The sequence below is a fragment of the Delphinapterus leucas genome, chromosome 12 (genome assembly GCF_059928025.1).
Source record: "Delphinapterus leucas isolate spDelLeu-1000000601 "Yukka" chromosome 12, BTC_Dleu_Yukka2, whole genome shotgun sequence".
Classification (NCBI taxonomy): Eukaryota; Metazoa; Chordata; class Mammalia; order Artiodactyla; family Monodontidae; genus Delphinapterus; species Delphinapterus leucas.
In genome coordinates this window covers 54,708,074-54,730,418 of record NC_143140.1, presented here as the reverse complement: position 1 = coordinate 54,730,418, position 22,345 = coordinate 54,708,074, and the positions used below count along the sequence as shown (strand labels likewise).

General features: G+C 36.9%; 1 protein-coding gene across 3 annotated transcripts in view; it reads left to right on the top strand.

Moving 5' to 3' along the window:
* Window positions 1-22,345, top strand: part of CEP85L (centrosomal protein 85L) — a 157,355-nt gene that overhangs the window by 97,824 nt on the left and 37,186 nt on the right. For all 3 annotated transcript variants that reach the window (XM_089921965.1, XM_089921963.1, XM_089921964.1), the window contains exons 5-6: window positions 1,104-1,221; window positions 20,045-20,224. In XM_089921965.1, coding sequence (XP_089778091.1) covers window positions 1,104-1,221; window positions 20,045-20,224 — 298 coding nt within the window. The remainder of the gene's footprint in view (window positions 1-1,103; window positions 1,222-20,044; window positions 20,225-22,345) is intronic.

Genomic DNA, 22,345 nt, shown 5'->3' with positions numbered 1-22,345 from the left:
AAGTTATTTTGTAAGTAATTTTGGAAAACATCAAGCTATTTGTTTACCCACATGTATCCTTATTATTCCTTGAAAGCACGTGCTCTTGCTCTCTTTTGCTCTCACTCTCTCTCTTATAACCTTAGTATGAGACTTATTAAATTTTTGAAGATTAATGATAATACATATAAAGGTCTTAGCATGTTGCCTGGCACATAATGGTTTTCAAATGTTTAAGGATACATATTCACAAAAGTTAAATAATTTGATTAAAATAAGCTATGGGGCTTCCCTGGTGGCACAGTGGTTGAGAGTCCGCCTGCCCATGCAAGGGACACGGGTTTGTGACCCGGTCCGGGAAGATCCCATGCCGCGGAGCGGCTGGGCCCGTGAGCCATGGCCGTTGAGCCTGCGTGTCCGGAGCCTGTGCTCCGCAACGGGAGAGGCCACAACAGTGAGAGGCCCGCGTACAGCAAAAAAAAAAAAAAGCTATGATCCACTGAGGAAATACTTGAACTTCAGTGTGCCTGGTTCCAGCATGAGGTTATATTAAAATGAAATTTCAGAGCTATCCAGAGATGCAAATCTGCCACCATGTGAGTTCTCCATCGTTGGTGATGTTTATGTGTAGACCATGCAACCTGGATGTTGTAGATAAGATGCAGGCATAGTACAGCAGTTGAGCTAGATGATATTTATAAAAATACCTCTCACCCCGACAATGAAATTTTCAGAAGCTTCAATTGGTATTAAGTGTTGTACAGAATTTGGACGAATGGAAATAATAATATTGAGGTAAAGACATTCCAGACTGAGATTGAAACAGTTTTTATGTTAGGCAACAAGAAGAAAGAGAGCAAAGCATGACTTTGTTAGAATCTAAGAAGAGTATTCTACAAAAGATTATGTTCTTTAAAGTGTTAGAAGTACTCTACAGTATAAACTTTTTCTGTATTTAACATATCTCATGGTACTGTGGTTTAAAAAGATTTCCTATTATGAATTTTATGATTGATCATACTTTTAACTCTTATGCCAAATTAGAATACTGAAAGTTCTGCTGTTAATTATCACTTAGAAAAGTATATTTTTTGTAATGTGGTACCTCAACTTATGTTTTGCAGGCAGAAGCAACAAATTACCCACCTGCATGAAAGAATAAGGGATAATGAATTACGAGCACAACATGCCATGTTAGGACATTACGTAAATTGTGAGGATTCTTATGTGGCTAGTTTGCAGGTAAGATTATAAAGGATTTTGTACTCGATTTATTAGTAAAACATGTAAATTATATACTAAGCTTGAAAGATTAGGACATTTTTTGGAGTTAATAATCTGTTCACATGGTTCATATTTATATGTGTAGTGAAAGATGTCCAAGTGCTGTTTTCCATCTGTCCAGCTCACACCCTTTCCCCACACAAACAGGAGCTACTATTAACAGTTTCTAGTGTAGCCTTCCAGAGTTGACTTATATCACAACAAACACATATAAATGTATTTTATCCTCCTACCTTCACAAAAAGTATCAAAATAAATACAGTATTCAACACCTTGCTTCTTTCCCTTAATATTATATAAAATTATATAAAATACAGTGATTATTTTCACATCATTACATAGGCAGCATCCCTTTCCTTTGCTTTTACAGCTGCTTGATTTCCCATTTTATGGAGACAGCATAATTTATTCAACCTCTCTCTACCTGTCAAAATTTGAGTTGTTTCTAGTTTGCGACTATTATACATAATCTTATAAAAGTGAAATGCTGTACTCATTAAACAGTAACTCACCATTTCACTTCCCGACCCCTGGCAACTACCGTTCTACTTCATGTTTCTATAATTTTTATTACTCCAGGTATCTCATGTTAAGTGGAATTATACGGTATTTGTCTTTTTTGTGACTAGCATATTTCACTTAGCATAATATCCTCAAGGTTCATCCGTGTTGTAGCATGTGTCAGAATTTCCTTCCTTTTTAAGGCTGAATAATATCCCATTTTATGTATACCACATTTTGCTTTTCCCCTCATCCTTCAATGGACACTTGGGCTGAATCCACATTTTAGCTCTAGTGAATAATGCTGCTGTGAACATTTTTTATATTATTTATTTGAACATGGGTGTACAAATATCTCTTTGAGACCCTGCTTTCATTTCTTTTGAGTATATACCCACAAATGGAATTGCTGGATCATATGGTAATTCTGTTTAAATTTTTGAGGAACTGCCACACTGTTTTACCACAGTGGAGGTACCATTTTGCATTCCCACCAACAGTGTACAAGTGTTCTAGTTTCTCCACATTGTCACCAACACTTGTTATTTTCTGGTTTTTGATAGTAACCATCCTGATGATATCTCATTGTAATTTTGATTTGCATTTTCCTAATGATTAATGATGTTGAGCATCTTCATGTGCTTATCGGCTACTTCTGTATCTTCTTTGGAGAAAGGTCTATTCAAGTCCTTTGCCCATTTTTAAATTGGACTTTTTGGTTTTTTCTTTATTGAGTTTTAGAGATTCTCTATTCTGGATATTAATCCTTTCTCAGATATATGATTTGCAAATATTTTTTCTCATTCTGTGGGTTGCCTTCTTATTCTGTTGATAGTCCTTTGTGTCTTTTCATGCACGAGATTTTAAAATTTTCACGAAGTCCGATTTGTCTACTTTTCTTTTATTGCCTGTGTCTTTGGTGTCGTAACCAAGAAATCATTACCAAATCCAGTGTCGTGAAGCTTTTGCCACATATTTTCTTCTAAGAGTTTTATAGTTTTAGGTCTTACGTTTAGGTCTTAGATCCCTTACAAGTTAATTCTTGTATATGGTGTTAGGGTAAGGGTCCAACTTCATTCTTTTTGCATGTGGATATCCAGTTTTCCCAGCATCATTTGTTGAAAAGACAATCTTTTCCCCATTGAATTGTCTTGGTACCTTGTCAAAAGTCATTTGACCATATATGTGAGGGTTTATTTCTGGGTTCTCTATTCTATTCCATCAGTCTATATATGTCTCTCCTTATGCCAAAACGACATTGTTTTGATTACTGTAGCTTTGTAGAAAGTTTTGAAATCACAGAGTGTAAGTCCTCCTCTGTCCCCCCTTTTCAAGATTGTTTTGGTTATTTGTAGTCCCTTGAGATTCTATATGAATTTTAGGGTGGGTTTTTCTATTTATGCAAAAAATATGTTATTGAGATTTTGATAGGGATTGCATTTGAATCTGTAGATCACTTTGAGTAGTATTGACATCTTAACAATATTAAGTTTTTCAGTCCATGAGCATGGACTGTATTTCCATTTATTTGTATCATCTTCAGTTTCTTTCAGCAGTGTTTTTTAGTTTTCGTTGTACAATTCTTTTACTTCTTCGGCTAAGTTACATCTTAAGTATTTTATTCTTCTTGATACTATTGTAGATGGAATTGTTTTCATAATTTCCTCTTCAGATCATTTATTATTAGTGTGTATAGAGATGCAATTAAATTTTCTGTATTAACTTTGTATTCTGATACTTTGCTGAATCCATTCTTTTCTTTTTTTTTTTTTTAATTTCTCCAGCTCAAACCCAGGAGGGTGGAGATACATTTTTTTTTTAATATTTATTTGGTTGCACTGGGTCTTAGTTGCAGCAGGTGGGCTCCTTAGTTGTGGCATGTAAACTCTTAGTTGCAGCATGCACGTGGGCTCTAGTTCCCTGGCCAGGGATCAAACCCAGGGTGCCTGCGTTGGGAGCATGGAGTCTTATCCACTGCGCCACCAGGGAAGTCCCTGAATCCATTCTTTATTGCTAAAGAATGTGTATGATCATATCATCTGTGAACAGTGATAATTTTACATCTTCCTTTTCAATTTGGATGCCTTTAATTTCTTTTTCTTGCCTAATTGCTCTAGCTAGAACTTCCAGTACTCTGTTCAGTAGAAGTGTTGTAAGTGGGGATCCTTTTTCCTGATCTTAGAGGAGATGCTCTCAGTCTTTCACCATTGAGTATGATGTTTGCTGTGGGTTTTTTCTATGTAGTTTTTATTATGTTGAGTAGTTTTCTTCTTTTCCTAGCTTTTTGTGTGTTTTTATCATAAAAGGGTGTCACGTTTTACTACATGCTTTTTTCAGCCTCAGTTGAGATGGTTGTTTTTCTTTTTTTGCTGTTTTTGTGCTGTATAATAGCATTGATTGATTTTTTTTTTTTTTTTTTTTTTGCGGTACGCGGGCCTCTCACTGCCGCGGCCTCTCCTGTTGCAGAGCACAGGCTCCGGACGCGCAGGCTCAGCGACCATGGCTCACGGGCCCAGCCACTCCGCAGCATGTGGGATCCTCCCGGACTGGGGCACAAACCCGCGTCCCCTGCATCAGCAGGCGAACCCTCAACCACTGCGCCACCAGGGAAGCCCGCATTGATTGATTTTTGAATGTCAAACCAGCCTTACATTCCAGGAATAAATCCCACTTAGTCATGGAGTATAATCCTTTTTATATACTGCTAAATTCAGTTTGCTAATATTTTGTTGAGGATTTTTATATCAGTGTTCAAAAGGATTGTTAGTCTGTAGTTTTCGTGTAGTGTCTTCATCTGGCTTTGGTATCAGAATAATGCTGACCTCAGAATGGGTTAGCAAGTGTTCCATCCTCTTCCAGTTTTTAGAAAAGTTTGAGAAAGATAGATATTAGTTCTTCTCTAAATGTTTGGTAGAATTTGCCAGTGAAGCCATCAGGTTCAAGGCTAGGGCTTTTGCTTGTTTGGAGACTTTTGATTACTGATTCAGTGTCCTTACTAGTTGTAGGTCTACTCAGATTTTCTACTTCTTCATGATTTAGTGTTAGTAGGTTTTGCTTCTAGGAATTCATCATTTCATCTAGTTTTTCCACGGGCTTCCCTGGTGGCACAGTGGTTGAGAGTCCGCCTGCTGATGTTCGTGCCCTGGTCCGGGAAGATCCCACATGCCGTGGAGTGGCTGGGCCCGTGAGCCATGGCCATTGAGCCTGCGCGTCCGGAGCCTGTGCTCCGCAATGGGAGAGGCCACAACAGTGAGAGGCCCACATACAAAAAAAAAAAAAAAAAAAAAAAAAGAACATCTAGTTTTTCCAATTTGTTGAACAGTTAATTCTTTATACTACTCTTTTATAATCCTTTTTTTGATAGAATTGATATTGTCTCCATTTAAATTTCTGATTTTAGTAATTTGAGTCTTCTTTTTTTCTTGGGCCATCTAGCAAAAGGTTTGTTAATTTTGTTCTTTTCAAAGAACCAACTTTTGGTTTCATTTATTTTCTCTATTTTTCTATTCTTTATTTCATTTATCTCTGCTCTGATCTTTATTTTCTTCCTTCTGATAGCTTTGGATTTAGTTTGTTCTTCTTTTTCCAGTTCCTTATGTTGTAAAGTTATGTTGTTGATTTGAGATCTTTTTCTTGTTTTCTCCATATGGATTTAATATGTATTTCTCCTAAACTGATGTTGAACTTCTTTTTATATATTTAAGACCCATTCATGTTTCTTTTTCTGTGAATTGTTTTTTCGTATTTTTTGCTTATTTTTTCTGTATTGGTTTTTTTGTTTATGGATTTTATGAACCCTTTAATGGAAAAAAGTTAATTTCTTTTACATATAATTTGATTTGATAATGTATTTTCTGAATTGTCATAATATTTTCATTCTATTTATATCATTTTCTCATTCTTTTCCTTTATTTTTTTCTACCATGAAGTCTAATTCTGATGAGTATTTTATAAATAAACCATTTTGGAAATGAACCCATTTAACAAACAATTATTAAACATCCACTGTGCTAAATTCTGAGGTCACAAAAGTGAAAAATAGTTCGTGCCTTCATGAATCTCAAACTATAAAGGGAGAGACCATATAGGTAAACACATTTACCCAATCCTTTAAAATTTATTATGATTCCTATAGATTAGGCATTGTCTAGGTGCTAGGAATAGAAATGTGAACGAGATTGGTTTTGTCCTTGAGAGTACAGTCTAATGGGAACACAGACATAGGGTCTGTGACGCCTCATAACAAAATTTATATGGCCGGAAGGACTGCTTTCTCAAATTATTACTGTTTTTAAGAATTGTCCTTAATATTTGTTTTTATATATTTCTATGTAAACTTTATAATTGGCTTGTTTATTTACAAAAAGATGAAAAACTATTGGCAAATTACTTAATGGTGGTGTGTACTTCTGTTTGGTCACTTTCATTAACATCTTTATTCCTAGAATTAAAAACAATCAATTTAAGTGGAATTCTTTCCGCCATTATATTTTCAAACTTGTAGTTTTATTAAAGGCATTGTTATATTAAAATCGGGACATATTAAAGACCAAATAACTATCAGACTTCTTTGAGGCAGAGGCACTTAACAGAGATTCCAGCTTGTTTATCATACTTCAGTTACTAGTGTATCAAATACCTTGTTATTATGTGGCTTCACCTTCAAGTTCCATCACATGATAGCAAGGCTCTGTCATACTGAGATTAATAGTGTACAGTTATTCGAAAGTGGTATTTCTATACTACTTAAGTAGTATAAGTTGCTTTGATAAGGTATTTTAATAGAACCATGCAGTTTCTCCTTATAACTTTATTATTCTGAATAAAGGTTTTACTTGAATTATACAATTATTATATTACCAAAAGCATTTAAAACTTAACATTATTTGCAAGCTGAAGAAAATGTTTTTTGACACAGCATCAGGCCAGAAGAGGGCTCTCTAAGTCAGTCTGCAAGGACAGATAGAAATATCTGGAAAGGTAAGGAAAATGGGCTGCTAAAAATATTAGAAGAATTTTAAATTATGTGGGGAATTAAAATATTGTTGAGAAATTCATTTTAAAAGGTAAGTACAATTAATAAAAGGAAATACAAGGAAAACCCTAAGTACTAAATGATATGATAAATAAACATTTAAAATGATATGATAAATAAACATTTTTCCAGGAGATTGATACAGAGAGTGGATAAAACAGCAAAAGTTTAGGAGAAACAACTAATAAAATAAAGTTTTCTTTAGTGAAGGAATTATTTTGGCATGTGAATAGTGTTATTTTTCTTCACTTTTTCATTGAACAGATTTGACATGTAATATGGTGTAAGTTTAAGGTGTGTGGCATGTTACTTTGTTACATTTGTATGTAATATGATTGCTATTGTAGTGGTATTTATCACATTACATAACTTATATATAGTACGATATAATTGTCTGTATTCATTACACTGTGCGTGAGGTTTTTATGGCATATTTACTACTTGTTAAAGTTTTACCCTTACCATTACTCTTATCCCCTGTGGGAGCTCCCCACCGCCCATCCCTGGTAAGGAGGTACTCTTATGTTTTTTACAGGTTTAACTTTTTTAGATTCCACATATAAATTGTATCCTACAATACTTGCCTTTCTCTGATTTATCTCACTTAGAATAATGTGCTCAAGGTCTACCCATGTTGTCTCAAATGGAAGATATCCTCCTTTCTCGTGGCTGAGTAATATTCCATTGTGTGTTACATCTTTTGTCGATTCATCTGTTGATGGGCATTGGGCTGTTTCCATACCTTGGCTGTTGTGAATAATGCTGCGATAACCATGGAGGGGGATGCATGTATCTTGTAGAAATCCTGTTTTCATTTCCTTTGGGTATAGGCCCAGAGATGGAATTGCTGGATCACATGGTAGATTTGTCTTTTATTTTTTTGAGGAGCCTTCGTATTGTTTTCTGTAGTGGCCACGCCAATTTACATTCCCACCAACCAAGTTTGTTTTTGTTTTTTTTAAAAACATCTTTATTGGAGTATAATTGCTTTACAATGGTGTGTTAGTTTCTGCTTTACAACAAAGTGAATCAGTTATACATATACATATGTTCCCATATCTCTTCCCTCTTGTGTCTCCCTCTCTCCCACCCTCCCTATCCCACCCCTCTAGGTGGTCACAAACCACCTAGGTGATCTCCCTGTGCCATGCGGCTGCTTCCCACTAGCTGTCCACCCTACGTTTGGTAGTGTATATATGTCCATGCCACTCTCTCACTTTGTCACAACTTACCCTTCCCCCTCCCCATATCCTCAAGTCCATGCGTCTGTGTCTTTATTCCCGTCCTACCCCTAGGCTCTTCATGACATTTTTTTTTCTTAGATTCCATATGTATGTGTTAACATACAGTATTTGTTTTTCTCCTTCTGACTTACTTCACTCTGTATGACAGACTTCAGGTCCATCTACCTCATTACGAATAACTCAATTTCATTTCTTTTTATTGCTGAGTAATATTCCATTGTATATATGTGCCACATCTTCTTTATCCATTCATCTGTTGATGACATTAAGGTTGATTCATGTCCTGGCTATTGTAAATAGAGCTGCAATGAACATATTGGTACATGACTCTTTGTGAATTATGGTTTTCTCAGGGTATGTGCCCAGTAGTGGGATTGCTGGGTCATATGGTAGTTCTATTTGTAGTTTTTTAAGGAACCTCCATACTGTTCTCCATAGTGGCTGTATCAATTTACATTCCCATCAACAGTGCAAGAGGGTTCCCCTTTCTCCACACCCTCTCCAGCATTTATTGTTTGTAGATTTTTTGATGATGGCCATTCTGACCAGTGTGAGATGATATCTCATTGTAGTTTTGATTTGCATTTCTCTAATGATTAATGATGTTGAGCATTCTTTCATGTGTTTGTTGGCAATCTGTATATGTTCTTTGGAGAAATGTCTATGTAGGTCTTCTGCCCATTTTTGGATTGGGTTGTTTGTTTTTTGATATTGAGCTGCATGAGCTGCTTGTAAATTTTGAAGATTAATCCTTTGTCAGTTGCTTCATTTGCAAATATTTTCTCCCATTCTGAGGGTTGTCTTTTGGTCTTGTTTATGGTTTCCTTTGCTGTGCAAAAGCTTTAAAGTTTCATTAGGTCCCATTTGTTTATTTTTGTTTTTATTTCCATTACTCTAGGAGGTGGGTCAAAAAGGATCTTGCTGTGATTTATGTCACAGTGTTCTGCCTATGTTTTCCTCTAGAAGTTTTATAGTGTCTGGTCTTACATTTAGGTCTTTAATCCATTTTGAGTTTATTTTTGTGTATGGTGTTAGGGAGTGTTCTAATTTCATACTTTTACATATACCTGTCCAGTTTTCCCAGCACCAATTATTGAAGAGGTTGTCTTTTCTCCACTGTTTATTCTTGCCTCCTTTATCAAAGATAAGGTGACCATCTGTGCGTGGGTTTATCTCTGGGCTTTCTATCCTGTTCTGTTGACCTATATTTCTGTCTTTCTGCCAGTACCATACTGTCTTGATTACTGTGGCTTTGTAGTATAGTCTGAAGTCAGGGAGCCTGATTCCTCCAGCTCCATTTTTCGTTCTCAAGATTGCTTTGGCTGTTCGGGGTCTTTTGTGTTTCCATACAAACTGTGAAGTTTTTGTTCTAGTTCTGTAAAAAATGCCAGTGGTAGTTTGATAGGGATTGCATTGAATCCGTAGATTGCTTTGGGTAGTAGAGTCATTTTCACAGTGTTGATTCTTCCATTCCAAGAACATGGTATATCTCTCCATCTATTTGTATCATCTGTATTTTGTTTCATCAGTGTCTTATAATTTTCTGCATACAGGTCTTTTGTCTCCTTAGGTAGGTTTATTCCTAGATATTTTATTCTTTTTGTTGCAGTGCTAAATGGGAGTGTTTTCTTGATTTCACTTTCAGATTTTTCATCATTAGTGTATAGGAATGCCAGAGATTTCTGTGCATTAATTTTTTATCCTGCTACTTTACCAAATTCATTGATTAGCCCTAGTAGTTTTCTGGTAGCATCTTTAGGATTCTGTATGTATAGTATCATGTCATCTGCAAACAGTGACAGCTTTACTTCTTCTTTTCCAATTTGGATTCCTTTTATATCTTTTTCTTCTCTGATTGCTGTGGCTAGAACTTCCAAAACTATGTTGAATAAAAGTGGTGAGAGTGGGCACCTTGTTCCTGATCTTAGTGGAAATGGTTTCAGCTTTTCAACATTGAGGATGGTATTGGCTGTGGGTTTGTCATGTATGGCCTTTATTATGTTGAGGAAAGTTCCCTCTATGCCTACTTTCTTCAGGGTTTTTATCATAAATGGGCGTTGAATTTTGTCGAAAGCTTTCTCTGCATCTATTGAGATGATCATATGGTTTTTCTCCTTCAGTTTGTTAATATGGTATATCCCATTGATTGATTTGCATATATTGAAGAATCCTTGCATTCCTGGAATAAACCCCACTTGATCATGGTGTGTGATCCTTTTAATGTACTGTTGGATTCTGTTTGCTAGTATTTTGTTGCGGATTTTTGCATCTGTGTTCATCAGTGATATTGGCCTGTTATTTTCTTTCTTTGTGACATCTTTGTCTGGTTTTAGTATCAGGGTAATGGTGGCCTCATAGAATGAGTTTGGGAGTGTTCCTCCCTCTGCTATATTTTGGAAGAGTTTGAGAAGGATAGGTGTTAGCTCTTCTCTCAGTGATTTGATAGAATTCGCCTGTGAAGCCATCTGGTCCTGGGCTTTTGTTGGAAGATTTTTTTGTTTTTTTTTTGCAGTACGCGGGCCTCTCACAGTTGTGGCCTCTCCAGCTGCGGAGCATAGGCTCCAGACGTGCAGACCCAGCGGCCATGGCTCACGGGCCCAGCCGCTCCATGGCATGTGAAATCTTCCCGGACTGGGGCACAAACCTGTGTCTCCTGCATCAGCAGGTGGACTCTCAACCACTGCGCCACCAGGGAAGCCCTATTGGAAGATTTTTAATCACAATTTCAGTTTCAGTGCTTGTGATTGGTCTGTTCATATTTTCTATTTCTTCCTGGTTGAGTCTCGGCAGGTTGTGCATTTCTAAGAATTTGTCCATTTCTTCCAGGTTGTCCATTTTATTGGCATAGAGTTGCTTGTAGTAGTCTCTCATGATCTTTTGTATTTCTGCAGTGTCACTTGTTACTTCTCCTTTTCATTTCTAATTCTATTGCTTTGAGTTTTCTCCCTGTTTTTCTTGATAAGTCTGGCTAATGGTTTATCAATTTTGTTTATCTTCTCAAAGAACCAGCTTTTAGTTTTATTGATCTTTGCTATCGTTTCCTTCATTTCATTTTCATTTATTTCTGATCTGATTTTTATGACTTTTTTCATTCTGCTAAATTTGGGGGGTTTTGTTCGTCTTTCTCTAATTGCTTTAGGTGCAAGGTTAGGTTGTTTGTTTGAAATGCTTCCTGTTTCTTAAGGTAGGATTGTATTGGTATAAACTTCTGTCTTAGAACTGCTTTTGCTGCATCCCATAGGTTTTGGGTCATCGTGTCTCCATTGTCATTTGTTTCTAGGTATTTTTTGATTTCCTCTTTGATTTCTTCAGTGATCGCTTCGTTATTAAGTAGTGTATTGTTTAGCTTCCATGTGTTTGTATTTTTTACAGATGTTTTCCTGTAATTGATATCTAGTCTCATAGCATTGTGGTCGGAAAAGATACTTGATACGATTTCAATTTTCTTAAATTTACCAAGGCTAGATTTGTTATCCAAGGTATGATCTATCTGGAGAATGTTCCATGAGCACTTGAGAAAAATGTGTATTCTGTTGTTTTTGGGTGGAATATCCTATAAATATCAATTAAGTCCATCTTGTTTAATGTGTTATTTAAAGCTTGTTTTTCCTTATTTATTTCCATTTTGGATGATCTGTCCATTGGTGAAAGTGGGGTGTTAAAGTCCCCTACTATGAATGTGTTACTGTCGATTTCCCCTTTTAAAGCTGTTAGCATTTGTCTTATGTATTGAGGTGCTCCTATGTTTGGTGCATAAATATTTACAATTGTTATATCTTCCTCTTGGATTGGTCCCTTGATCATTGTGTAGTGTCCTTCCTTGTCTCTTGTAACATTCTTTATTTTAATGTCTATTTTATATGTTATGAGTATTGCTACTCCAGCTTTCTTTTGATTTCCATTTGCATGGAGTATGTTTTTCCATCCCCTCACTCTCAGTCTGTATGTGTCCCTAGGTCTGAAATGGTTCTCTTGTAGACAGCATATATATGCTTGGTTTTGTATCCATTGTTTTTGTATCCATTCATCAAGCCTGTGTCTTTTGGTTGGAGCATTTAACCCATTCACATTTAAGGTCATTATTGATATGTATGTTCCTATAACCATTTTCTTAATTGTTTTGGGTTTGTTTTTGTAGATCCTTTTCTTCTCTTGTGTTTCCCACTTAGAGAAGTTCCTTTAGCATTTGTTGTAGAGCTGGTTTGGTGGTGCTGAATTCTCTTAGCGTTTGCTTGTCTGTAAAGTTTTTAATTTCTCCATCGAGTCTGAATGAGATTCTTGCCGGCTAGAGTAATCTTGGTTGTAGGTTCTTCCGTTTCATCACTTTAAATATGTCACGGCACTCCCTTCTGGCTTGTAGAGTTTCTGCTGAGAAATCAGGTGTTAACCTTACAGGAGCTCTCTTGTATGTTATTTGTCATTTTTCCCTTGCTGCTCTCAATAATTTTTCTTTGTCTTTAATTTTTGCCAATGTGATTACTATGTGCCTCGACGTGTTTCTCCTTGGGTTTATCCTGTATGGGACTCGCTGTGCTTCCTGGACTTAGGTGGCTATTTCCTTTCCCATGTTAGAGAAGTTTTTGAGTATAATCTCTTCAGATATTTTCTCGGGTCCTTTCTCTCTCTCTTCTCCTTCTGGGACCCCTGTAATGCAAATGTTGTTGTGTGTAATGTTGTCCCAGAGGTCTCTTAGGCTGTTTTCATTCTTTTTTCTTTATTCTGTTCGGCAGCAGTGAATTCCACCATTCTGTCTTCCAGGTCACTTATCTGTTCTTCTGCCTCAGTTACTCTGCTATTGATTCCTTCTAGTGTAGTTTTCATTTCAGTTATTGTATTGTTCATCTCTGTTTGTTTGTTTTTTAATTCTTCTAGGTCTTTGTTAAACATTTCTTGCATCTTCTCAATCTTTGCCTCCATTCTTTTTCCAAGGTCCTGGATCATCTTCGCTATCATTATTCTGAATTCTTTTTCTGGAAGGTTGCCTATCTCCACTTCTTTAGTTGTTTGGGGGGGTTTATCTTGTTCCTTCATCTGGTACAAAGCCCTCTGCCTTTTCCTCTTGTCTGTCTTTCTGTGGATGTGGTTTTTGTTGCACAGGCTGCAGGATTGTAGTTCTTCTTGCTTCTGCTGTCTGCCCTCTGGTGGATGAGGCTATCTAAGAGGCTTGTGCAAGTTTCCTGATGGGAGGCACTGGTGGTGGGTAGAGCTGCCTGTTGCTCTGGTGGGCAGAGCTCAGCAAAACTTTAATCCGCTTGACTGCTGATGGGTGGGGCTGGGTTCCCTCCCTGTTGGTTGTTTGGCCTGAGGTGACCCAACACTGGAGCCCTACTGGGCTCTTTGGTGGGGCTAATGGCCGACTCTGGGAGGGCTCATGCCAAGGAGTACTTCCAAGACCCCACCACCACCACCACCACCACCCCAGCCTCTGCAGGAGACTCTCCAACACTAGCACATAGGTCTGGGTCAGTCTCCTATGGGGTCACTGCTCCTTTCCCTGGGTCCCGATGAGCACACTACTTTGTGTGTGCCCTCCAAGAGTGGAGTCTCTGTTCCCCCAGTCTTGTCGAAGTCCTGTAATCAAATCTCGCTAGCCTTCAAAGTCTGATTCTCTAGTAATTCCTCCTTCCGTTGCCAGACCCCCAGGTTGGGAAGCCTGACATGGGGCTCAGAACCTTCACTCCAGTGGGCAGACTTCTGTGGTATAATGTTCTCCAGTTTGTGAGTCACCTACCCAGCAGTTACAGAATTTGATTTTATTGTGATTGCGCCCCTCCTACCATCTCATTGTGGCTTCTCCCTTGTCTTTGTATGTGGGGTATCTTTTTTGGTGAGTTCCAGTGTCCTCCTGTCGATGATTGTTCAGCAGTTAGTTATGATTCTGGTGCTCTCACAAGAGGGAGTGAGAGGATGGCCTTCTCCTCCGCCATCTTGAACCAATCTCTAGTTCATTTTTGTGGAGGGTGTAAGGTCTGTGTCTAGAATATTTTGGGGGGTTTTTTTTTGCATGTGGATGTTCATTTGTTCTAGTATCATTTGTTGAAAAGACTGTTTTTCCTCCATTGTACTGCCTTTGTTCTTTTGTCATTAGATTGGTTGACTGTATTCATGTGGACCTATTTCTGGGCTCTGCATTCTGTTCCATTGACCTGTTTGTTTGTTCTTTCCCCAGTACCACACATTCTTGATTACTGTAGCTTTACTGTAAGTCTTGAAGTCAGGGTGTCAGCCCTCCATCTTGGTTGCTTCATCTCCTTAAGTATTATGTTGACCGTTCTGGAGCTTTTGTTTTTCCGTATAAACTTTAGAATCAGCTTGTCACTATCCACAAAATAACTTGCTGGGATTTTTATTGAAATTGCATTGAATCTATAGATCAAGTTGGGAAGAACTTGACATCTTGACCATACTGAGTCTGTCCATGAACAGGGAATATCTCTTCATTTATTTTGTCCTTCTTTGATATCTTTGATCATAGTTTTGTAGTATTCCTTGTATAGATCTTGTATATACACATTTTGTTAGATTTATAGTATTATGTTTTTGAGGGTGCTAATGTAAATGGTAATGTTTTTAGTTTCAAATTACACTTGTTCATTGCTGTTATATAGGAAAGAAAGTGCCTGACTTTCATATATTTCACTCCACTCTCTTTTTGCTTGCATGGTTTCTGAGAAGTTGTATAAAGCTCTTATCTTTTCCTGTCTATAGGTAAGGTATTTTCTCCTCTGGTTTCTTTCACAATTTTTTTAATCTTTGATTTTCAAAAATTTAAATATGATATGCTTAAGTGTAGTTTGGGGGCATTTATTCTGCTTGGTGTTCTCTGAGCTTCCTGGATCTGAGGTGTGGTATGTGACCATTTGGGGAAATTCTCAAATCATATTGTTTAAAATATTGCTGTTTTCTTTCTCTCTTTTCCTTGTGGTGTTCCCATAAGATGTATATTACAAGTTTTGTAGTTATCTCACAACTCTTGGATATTCTCTTCTATTTTTTCCAATCTTTTTCCTCTTTGCTCTTAAGTTTTAGAAGTTTCTGCTTTCATAACCTCAAGCTCAGATTGGTTCCTGCGCCAGGTCCAGTCTACTGATAACCACATCAAAGACATTCTGTTTCAGTGTTTTTTGTCTCTAGAGTTTCTTTTATAGTCTTTCCGGCTCTGTTCTTATATTATCCATCTGTTCTTGAATGTTGTCTACTTCAGCAGTAAAGCCCTTAAGCATATTAATCATAGACATTTTAAAAAATGTCTGTTCTGATCATTCCAACATCTGTGACATATCTGACTCTAGTTCTGATGCTTGTTCAGTCTCTCCAGATGTACTGATAAAAGGAAGTGTGGTAAGTAGGCCTTTAGTAATGTCATGGTAGGGTGTGGGGCAGGGGAGCATTCTCTGGCCCTCTGACTTAGTCTTTTCGTGAGCCTGTGCTCCTGGACTGTGAACTTCACCAGTGCTTCTTAGTTTTTTCTTTCCCACCCTTAGGTAGGACAGGATGGCTAGAGGCAACTGAGTTGGATATTAACCCTTCCCCCATATGGAAAGCTAGAGGGAGCTGGTTTGGGATTTTTTCCTTCTAGGTTATGTTAGTTCCCTTCTAGGTAGGTTAGTCTCTGGTAAAGTAGTTTCTCCTGAGGACAGGCCTTGTTAAGAAGAACATAGAGCTTTGGCATTTCAGAATGGTTTCTTTTCTCCTCCCTCTGCTGGAAGCACAAAGGGATTCATTGTGAGGACCTGGTAGAGCTTCTAGTGGTATAATTCAAGAATATTGGGTGTCCCCTATGACTGGGTGCCCCTGGAGATTTTGATTCTCAGACCTTCACTCTGAGCCTCCAACAAATTCATCAGTTACAGTTCTGGTTTTCCTACTTCAGCACTGGTTCCCATGGATAATTCTGATCCAGTAAGTGTGATTTTCTTTATTTGCCTGTTTCTCCAATTTTTGGGGTTGCAGTTTGCCCGATAACCTCACTTCTCTGACAGATCTAAGAAGAGTTGTTGATTTTTCAGTTTGTTCAGCTTTTCACTTGTCGGTAAAACAGGTTGGCAATTTCTGAGCTCATTATATGCCTGACGGGAAATTGTAAATCTGTATTCACTTTTTTACAGTTTCCTAGCCTATCCTGGCCATTTTTCTGGGTTCTAGACCCATCTCTTTGCCTGATGTTCATATATATTTGTGTCTTAATATTAAATTGATATTAACTGGCATCTTAATATCAATAGGCTCTAATTGTAATTAAGTACGTTTGCTTAAACCTGTTCTCCCACATGACCTACTTACCTCTGCTCAGAATATGATCTTCCCTGTTACTTAGACTCAGAATTTCAAACCCTTAGGTATCTTTAACATTTCTTGTCCATTCACACCTTAAAAAATAATTTTCTCTAAATCCTCTCATTTCTGCTTCCAGAGCTTCTTCCTTCTGTTCTCAGTATTCTTGTTCAGCTCCTTGGTTTTTTCAGCTAAATAGGTTAGGATAATTTCTTAAAGTGATATATTCATATCCATTCACCATATCCTTTAATTCATCTTGTTCATTACTTCCAATTGTTATAGTTCTCTCTTGTCCTTTTTCTTCTTTTCTTTTCCCTTTAATCTAAAGTGACTAAGAGTTTACACACTATGGTAAGTGCTAGGGAATACAGAGATTTACAAAACAGAGTTCACAGACTTCTTAAACATGTTACTTTCTTGTTCTAGAACCATCACCGGATTCCCATTTCCTATGCATTAAGGTTGAATTCTGAACCTTGTGATTCTAAAGTATGGTCTCACGTAGATGTTTTAATTTTCTCTTATATTCCCCCCTCTTGTAACCTAAACTTTATGGGTACTCTGTGCATATATTCCGTCTTTTACCTTTTTAAAATGTTCTTTCTGGAATGCTTTTCTTCCTTTCTCTGTTCCTGCCAGAATCCTCCTTATTTTCAAAGTCTGTTCCAAAAGCCACCTTTCCAGTAAAGCCTTTTCCCTCATTCTCCCTGTGCCCTTTTCATTTATCCTCCCACCTTCCAACACTTTGTACTGAAGATGGCTTTTCTTTGGCTGCCATACTATATTGTATCCTGTATATAATTATCTAAGGGTTTCTCTTATGCTTCTGATTAGAATTTGAGTTTGTAAAGGGCAGTGCCTGAGTCGGTTATCTTTGAAATACCATGCACATGATGAATGCTGTTTATATAATCAAAATTTTTTTCCTTCCAGTTTTATGGAGATATAATTGACATACAGCACTGTATAAATTTAAGGTGTATAGCATAATGATTTGACCTTCATGCATCATGAAATGATTACCACAGTAAGTTTAGTGAACATCCACCATCTCATACAAATACAGAATAAAAGAAAAAGAAAAAAACATATTTTTTCCTTGTGATGAGAATTCTTAGGATTCACTTTCTTAACAACTTTCATATATAACATACAGCAGTGTTAATTATGTTTATCATGTTGTCCGTTACATCCCTAGTACTTATTTATCCTATAACTGGAGGTTTGTACCTTTTGACCCCCTTCATCCACTTCCCCTTCCCCCACCCCTGCCTCTGGTAACCACAGATCTGATCTCTTTTTTTCTATGAGTTTGTTTGTTTTTGAAGTGTAATTGACCTACAATATTATGTTAGTTCCTGGTGCACAACATATTGATTCAGTATTTCTATACATGACAGAATGATCACCACACTAAGTCTCGTTACCTCCTGTCACCATACAAAGATATTCCAGTATTATTGACCATGTTCCCCGCACTGCACATTTCATACCTGTGACTCATTGATTTTGTAACTAGAAGTTTGTACCTCTTCATCTCCCTCACCTGTTTGTTCTCTGTATCTATGACTATTTCTGTTTTGTTATGTTTGTTCATTTGTTTTGTTTTTTAGATTCCGTGTATAAGCAAAATCATATGGTATTTGTCTTTCTCTGTCTGACTTAACTTCACTTAGCATAATAATACCCTCTAGGTCCATCCATATTGTCGCAAATAGCAAGATTTCATCTTATATTATAGCTGAGTAATATTCTGTTGGAAGGATAGATAGACAGATAGATATAGATATCACCTCTTCTTTATACATTCATCTATCCATAGGCACTCAGGTTGCTTCCATAGCTTGGCTGTTGTTCGCTGCCGCAGTGAACATAGGGTTGCATATATCTTTTCAAATTAAGTGTTTTTGTTTTCTTCAGATAAATACCCAGGAGTGGAATTGCTTGATCATATAATAGTTCTATTTCTAATTTTTTGAGAAACTGACGTACTGTTTTCCATAGCGGCTGCACCAGTTTGCATTCCCACTAACAGCGCACGAGGGTTCTTTTTCTCTGCATCCTGGCCAACACTTTATTGTTATTTGTTGTCTTTCTGATGATAGCCATTCTGATAGGTGTGAGGTTGTATCTCACTGTGGTTTTGATTTGCATTTCCCCTACGATTAGTGATGTTGAGCATCTTTTCATGTGCCTGTTGGCCATCTGTATGTCTTCTTTGAAAAAATGTTTTTTCAGGTCCTCTGTCCATTTTTTAATTTTTTTTTGATGTTGAATTGTATGAGTCCTTCGTATATTTTGGATATTAACCCCTTATCAGATAAATCATTTGCCATTATCTTCTCTCATTCAGTAGTGGCCTTTTTGTTGTTGATAGTTTCCTTCATAGTGCAAAGGCTTTTTAGTTTGATTTAGTCCCATTTGTTTATTTTTGCTTTTGTTGCCCTTGCTGGGGAGACATAATCCCCCCAAAATTGCCAAAACTGATATCAAAGAGTGTACTGCCTGTGTTTTCTTCTAGGAGTTTTATGATTTCAGGTCTTACATTTTAAGTCTTTAATCCATTTTGAGTTTATTTTTTATATGGTGTGAGAAAGTATCCAGTTTGATTCTTTTGCATATAGCTGTCCAGTTTTCCCAACACCATTTATTGAAGAAGCTGTTTTTTCCCCTGTTGTATATTCTTGCCTCCTATGTCGTAGATTAATTGACCATATAAGTATGGGTTCTTTTCTGGGCTCTGTATTCTGTGCCACTGATATATGTGTCTGTTTTTGTGCCAGTACCATACCGTGTATATAATTTTTGCATTGCATCTCTACCTTTTGAAAAAGTATGAGTTCTTCAAGGCCTAGTTCAAGTTCACTTCTATAAAGCCATTCTATAGCTACTACACATACAGCTGTCTTAGCACTTAGGCAGTTTTTGTTGTCTTTTTGTGTGTGACACTTTATTAAACTGGTGGGACCTTGTTTTATTAACTGTTGACTCCCCAGTACACAATGCCTAACATATGTGCTTAGTAAATAGAAAAGTAATCTATTTCTTTACTTTCACATTACTTTGTTGGTATCACATTCTAATTTGAGGAAATATTTGTATTTCCTGCCCTCCTCTTCCAGGTTGTAATGCTGCAGGGGGAAGGGGAGGGAAAAGATTTTGTCTGACTCTCCTTCAAAGCCTTGCTCATGAAAAGAATAATACATTTATTCATTAAGCAATTATTTTTTAACATTTATTTTGTGCCAGTCACTGCTCTATGAAATAGGGATATAAGAGCAGCTAAGATGGACAGAAATTCCTGATTTCATGGACCTTAGTTTCTAGTTAGGGGAAGCACTCTATTAATACTTACTGAGTTTAATATTAGCTAAAAAATGATCACCTGTGAGGAAATATTTCTTTAGTTTTTATTTATTTCCCCTGAGATTTCACTTCTTTATAATGTACTTTTTATACTCTGATACTTTTTAACCAGATAATAACTGCTTTTTATTAAGCTTCTGCTGTGTGCTAGGAACTTTACATAACTTGTTGGTAAGCAATTTGAATTGATCATGGCACAAAACTAGGAAGCAGGAGAGCTGGGATTTATGCCAAGGTCTGTCATTAAAGGCTGTTTGTGCTCTTTGTACTGTAGGTACCTCATTTCTAATTTCTTTCCATTTATTCAAGACAGGTAAACTTTTAAAGTCTTACCTATGTTGTTTTTCTTTCTGAATAGCCACAGTATGAGAATACTTCCCTCCAGACTCCATTTTCAGACCAGTCAACATCCCATTCCCAGCAAGAGGAGCTTGAGCAAAAGCTTGCATCTACTGAGAAAGAGGTTTTACAGCTCAATCAGTTTCTAAAACAAAGAATAAGCCAATTTAGTGAAGAGAAGAAGAAACTGGAGGAAAAGGTAGGTATTTTTAATAAAGTTGAATTGGGTCAAGGGCATTCCTTCAACATGATTTTTTTGTCATCTACTCTATGCCAGGTGTCATACCAGGTTTTATTTACATTGAAGTGATTAGTTTTACAGTAACTTTTGAGAAACCCTGTGCTATCTACAAAAATCCAGGCATTTTTTTGAGAGATAAAAATACCACTGTGTATTATATTATGTCTTTCTAAGTAATAGTAAAGCTTTTTATAAAGTTAGTTGTCTACACTGAGATGTGACACCAGTAACTGTTCTCCTTTTCCTTTTTGGGCCCTGTGTCTTTGTAATGTGGGATATGAAGGATTGGTAAATGAAATGAAAGTGGTCCTTCTTTCACAAGCACATGACTTCACGTTATTTAAGCTGAAGCCCTTGATTCAGAATAAGTAGCTGAAAGCCAGATACCTCTATATACACAATACATCTGTCCATTTATTTGACCTTTCTGCCTTTATTACAGTATTTTCACAGACTTCATCTCATTCCATTATAGTATCATTAAAGATCAAGTAAGATAAGGATACATGCTAGCTCTGATTTATTGAAGAGGCATAGATCCTTAGGCTACTACTTAGTTGCAGAATTGGTTTTAGATTTCTCTTGTTATACCCAGCTTATTATTCTATTAACTAACCTTCCCTTCAAGTGATCTTGAGGCATCACCATGATTTCTGTAGGCAGGTTTGGAGCTATTAATTGAGAGCTCATTGACATTTTTGAGTCAGTACACACACACACACACACACACACGAGCTAAAATTTTTATCTTCCAAAAAACTGACAGATTTTACATGGTTTCTCTTTCTCAGCTATATGATGTATTTTATTGTGGCTAACTTGAAAGTATCTTGAAACAGGTACTGTTTCTTGTTTCTTTTGTGTATTTTTTGGGCTTTATCTAATACCACAATCTGGAGGGAGCTATGGAAATATCCATCGGTCATACATAAGTGGGAGGGATTAAAATGTTTTCTCACCTGAAACTTGTTAATTAAAAGATTGTGTGAAAATTGTGAAGATTCAGTGGATGTGGTTTTTAAAATATATTTTTATGTTTTATCTAAATTTTTCTCATCTTTTATTATTTTTCATGTGTATTGCTTAATAAAATCAGTTTATATGTTACCTACCTATGAGACAGCTCCTAATTGGATGTCTTCAAAATACTTCAGACTTCTCATGTCTAAAATCAGTTCTTAATTTTGCCTTCTGACTGCCCTATTCTCAAACGACATAAAACAACATTTTCTTCAATGTTCATTGCTGTGTATTCAGTTACTCATGCTAGAAACTCTACTAAGTTAATCAAGCCTGTCTTCTAAATATATACAAGACCTGTCCAACACTACCAGCCTAGTCCAGGTTCTTAGCTCTTGGCAAAGCTTTTGTAATGGCCTCTTCATTGGTGTCTCTGAATTCACCCTTGCCCAGTCTACCTGTTCTCCTCAATCACTTTTGTTGTTGTTGTAATTCTATGTATTTTATTTATTATACTTTTAAAGATTGAAGCATAATTTGCATACAGTCAAGTGTGCAGATCTTGGGTGTTCAGTTTTTATGAATATTGCTAATAGTATACAGTCGACCCTTTAACAACATGGGTTAACTGAGCAGGTCACTTATACATAGATTTTATTCAGTAGTAAATACTACACAATTTGAGGATCTGAGGATGTGGAGGAAAAAGCAGATACAGAGGGTCGACTGTAAGTTGTATACTGCATGGAGGGTCAGCAACCCAACCCCCTTTTTGTTCAAAGGTCAACTGTATACCCATATAACCACTATCTAAAATGAGATCATAAACATTTCAGTTGTCCAAGAAGTTCCCTTGTGCTTCTTTCTAGTCAGTCTTCTTCCCTTCCCTGAAACACTTTTTTTTTAAAATAAATTTTATTTATTTATTTATTTTTGGCTGCATTGGGTTTTCATTGCTGCACGCGGGCTTTCTCTAGCTGCGGCGAGTGGGAGCTACTCTTCGTTGTGGTGGGCGGGCTTCTCATTGCAGTGGCTTCTCGTTGCGGAGCACGGGCTCTAGGCGCACGGGCTTCAGTAGTTGTGGCATGTGGGCTCAGTAGTCGTGGCTTGCGGGCTCTA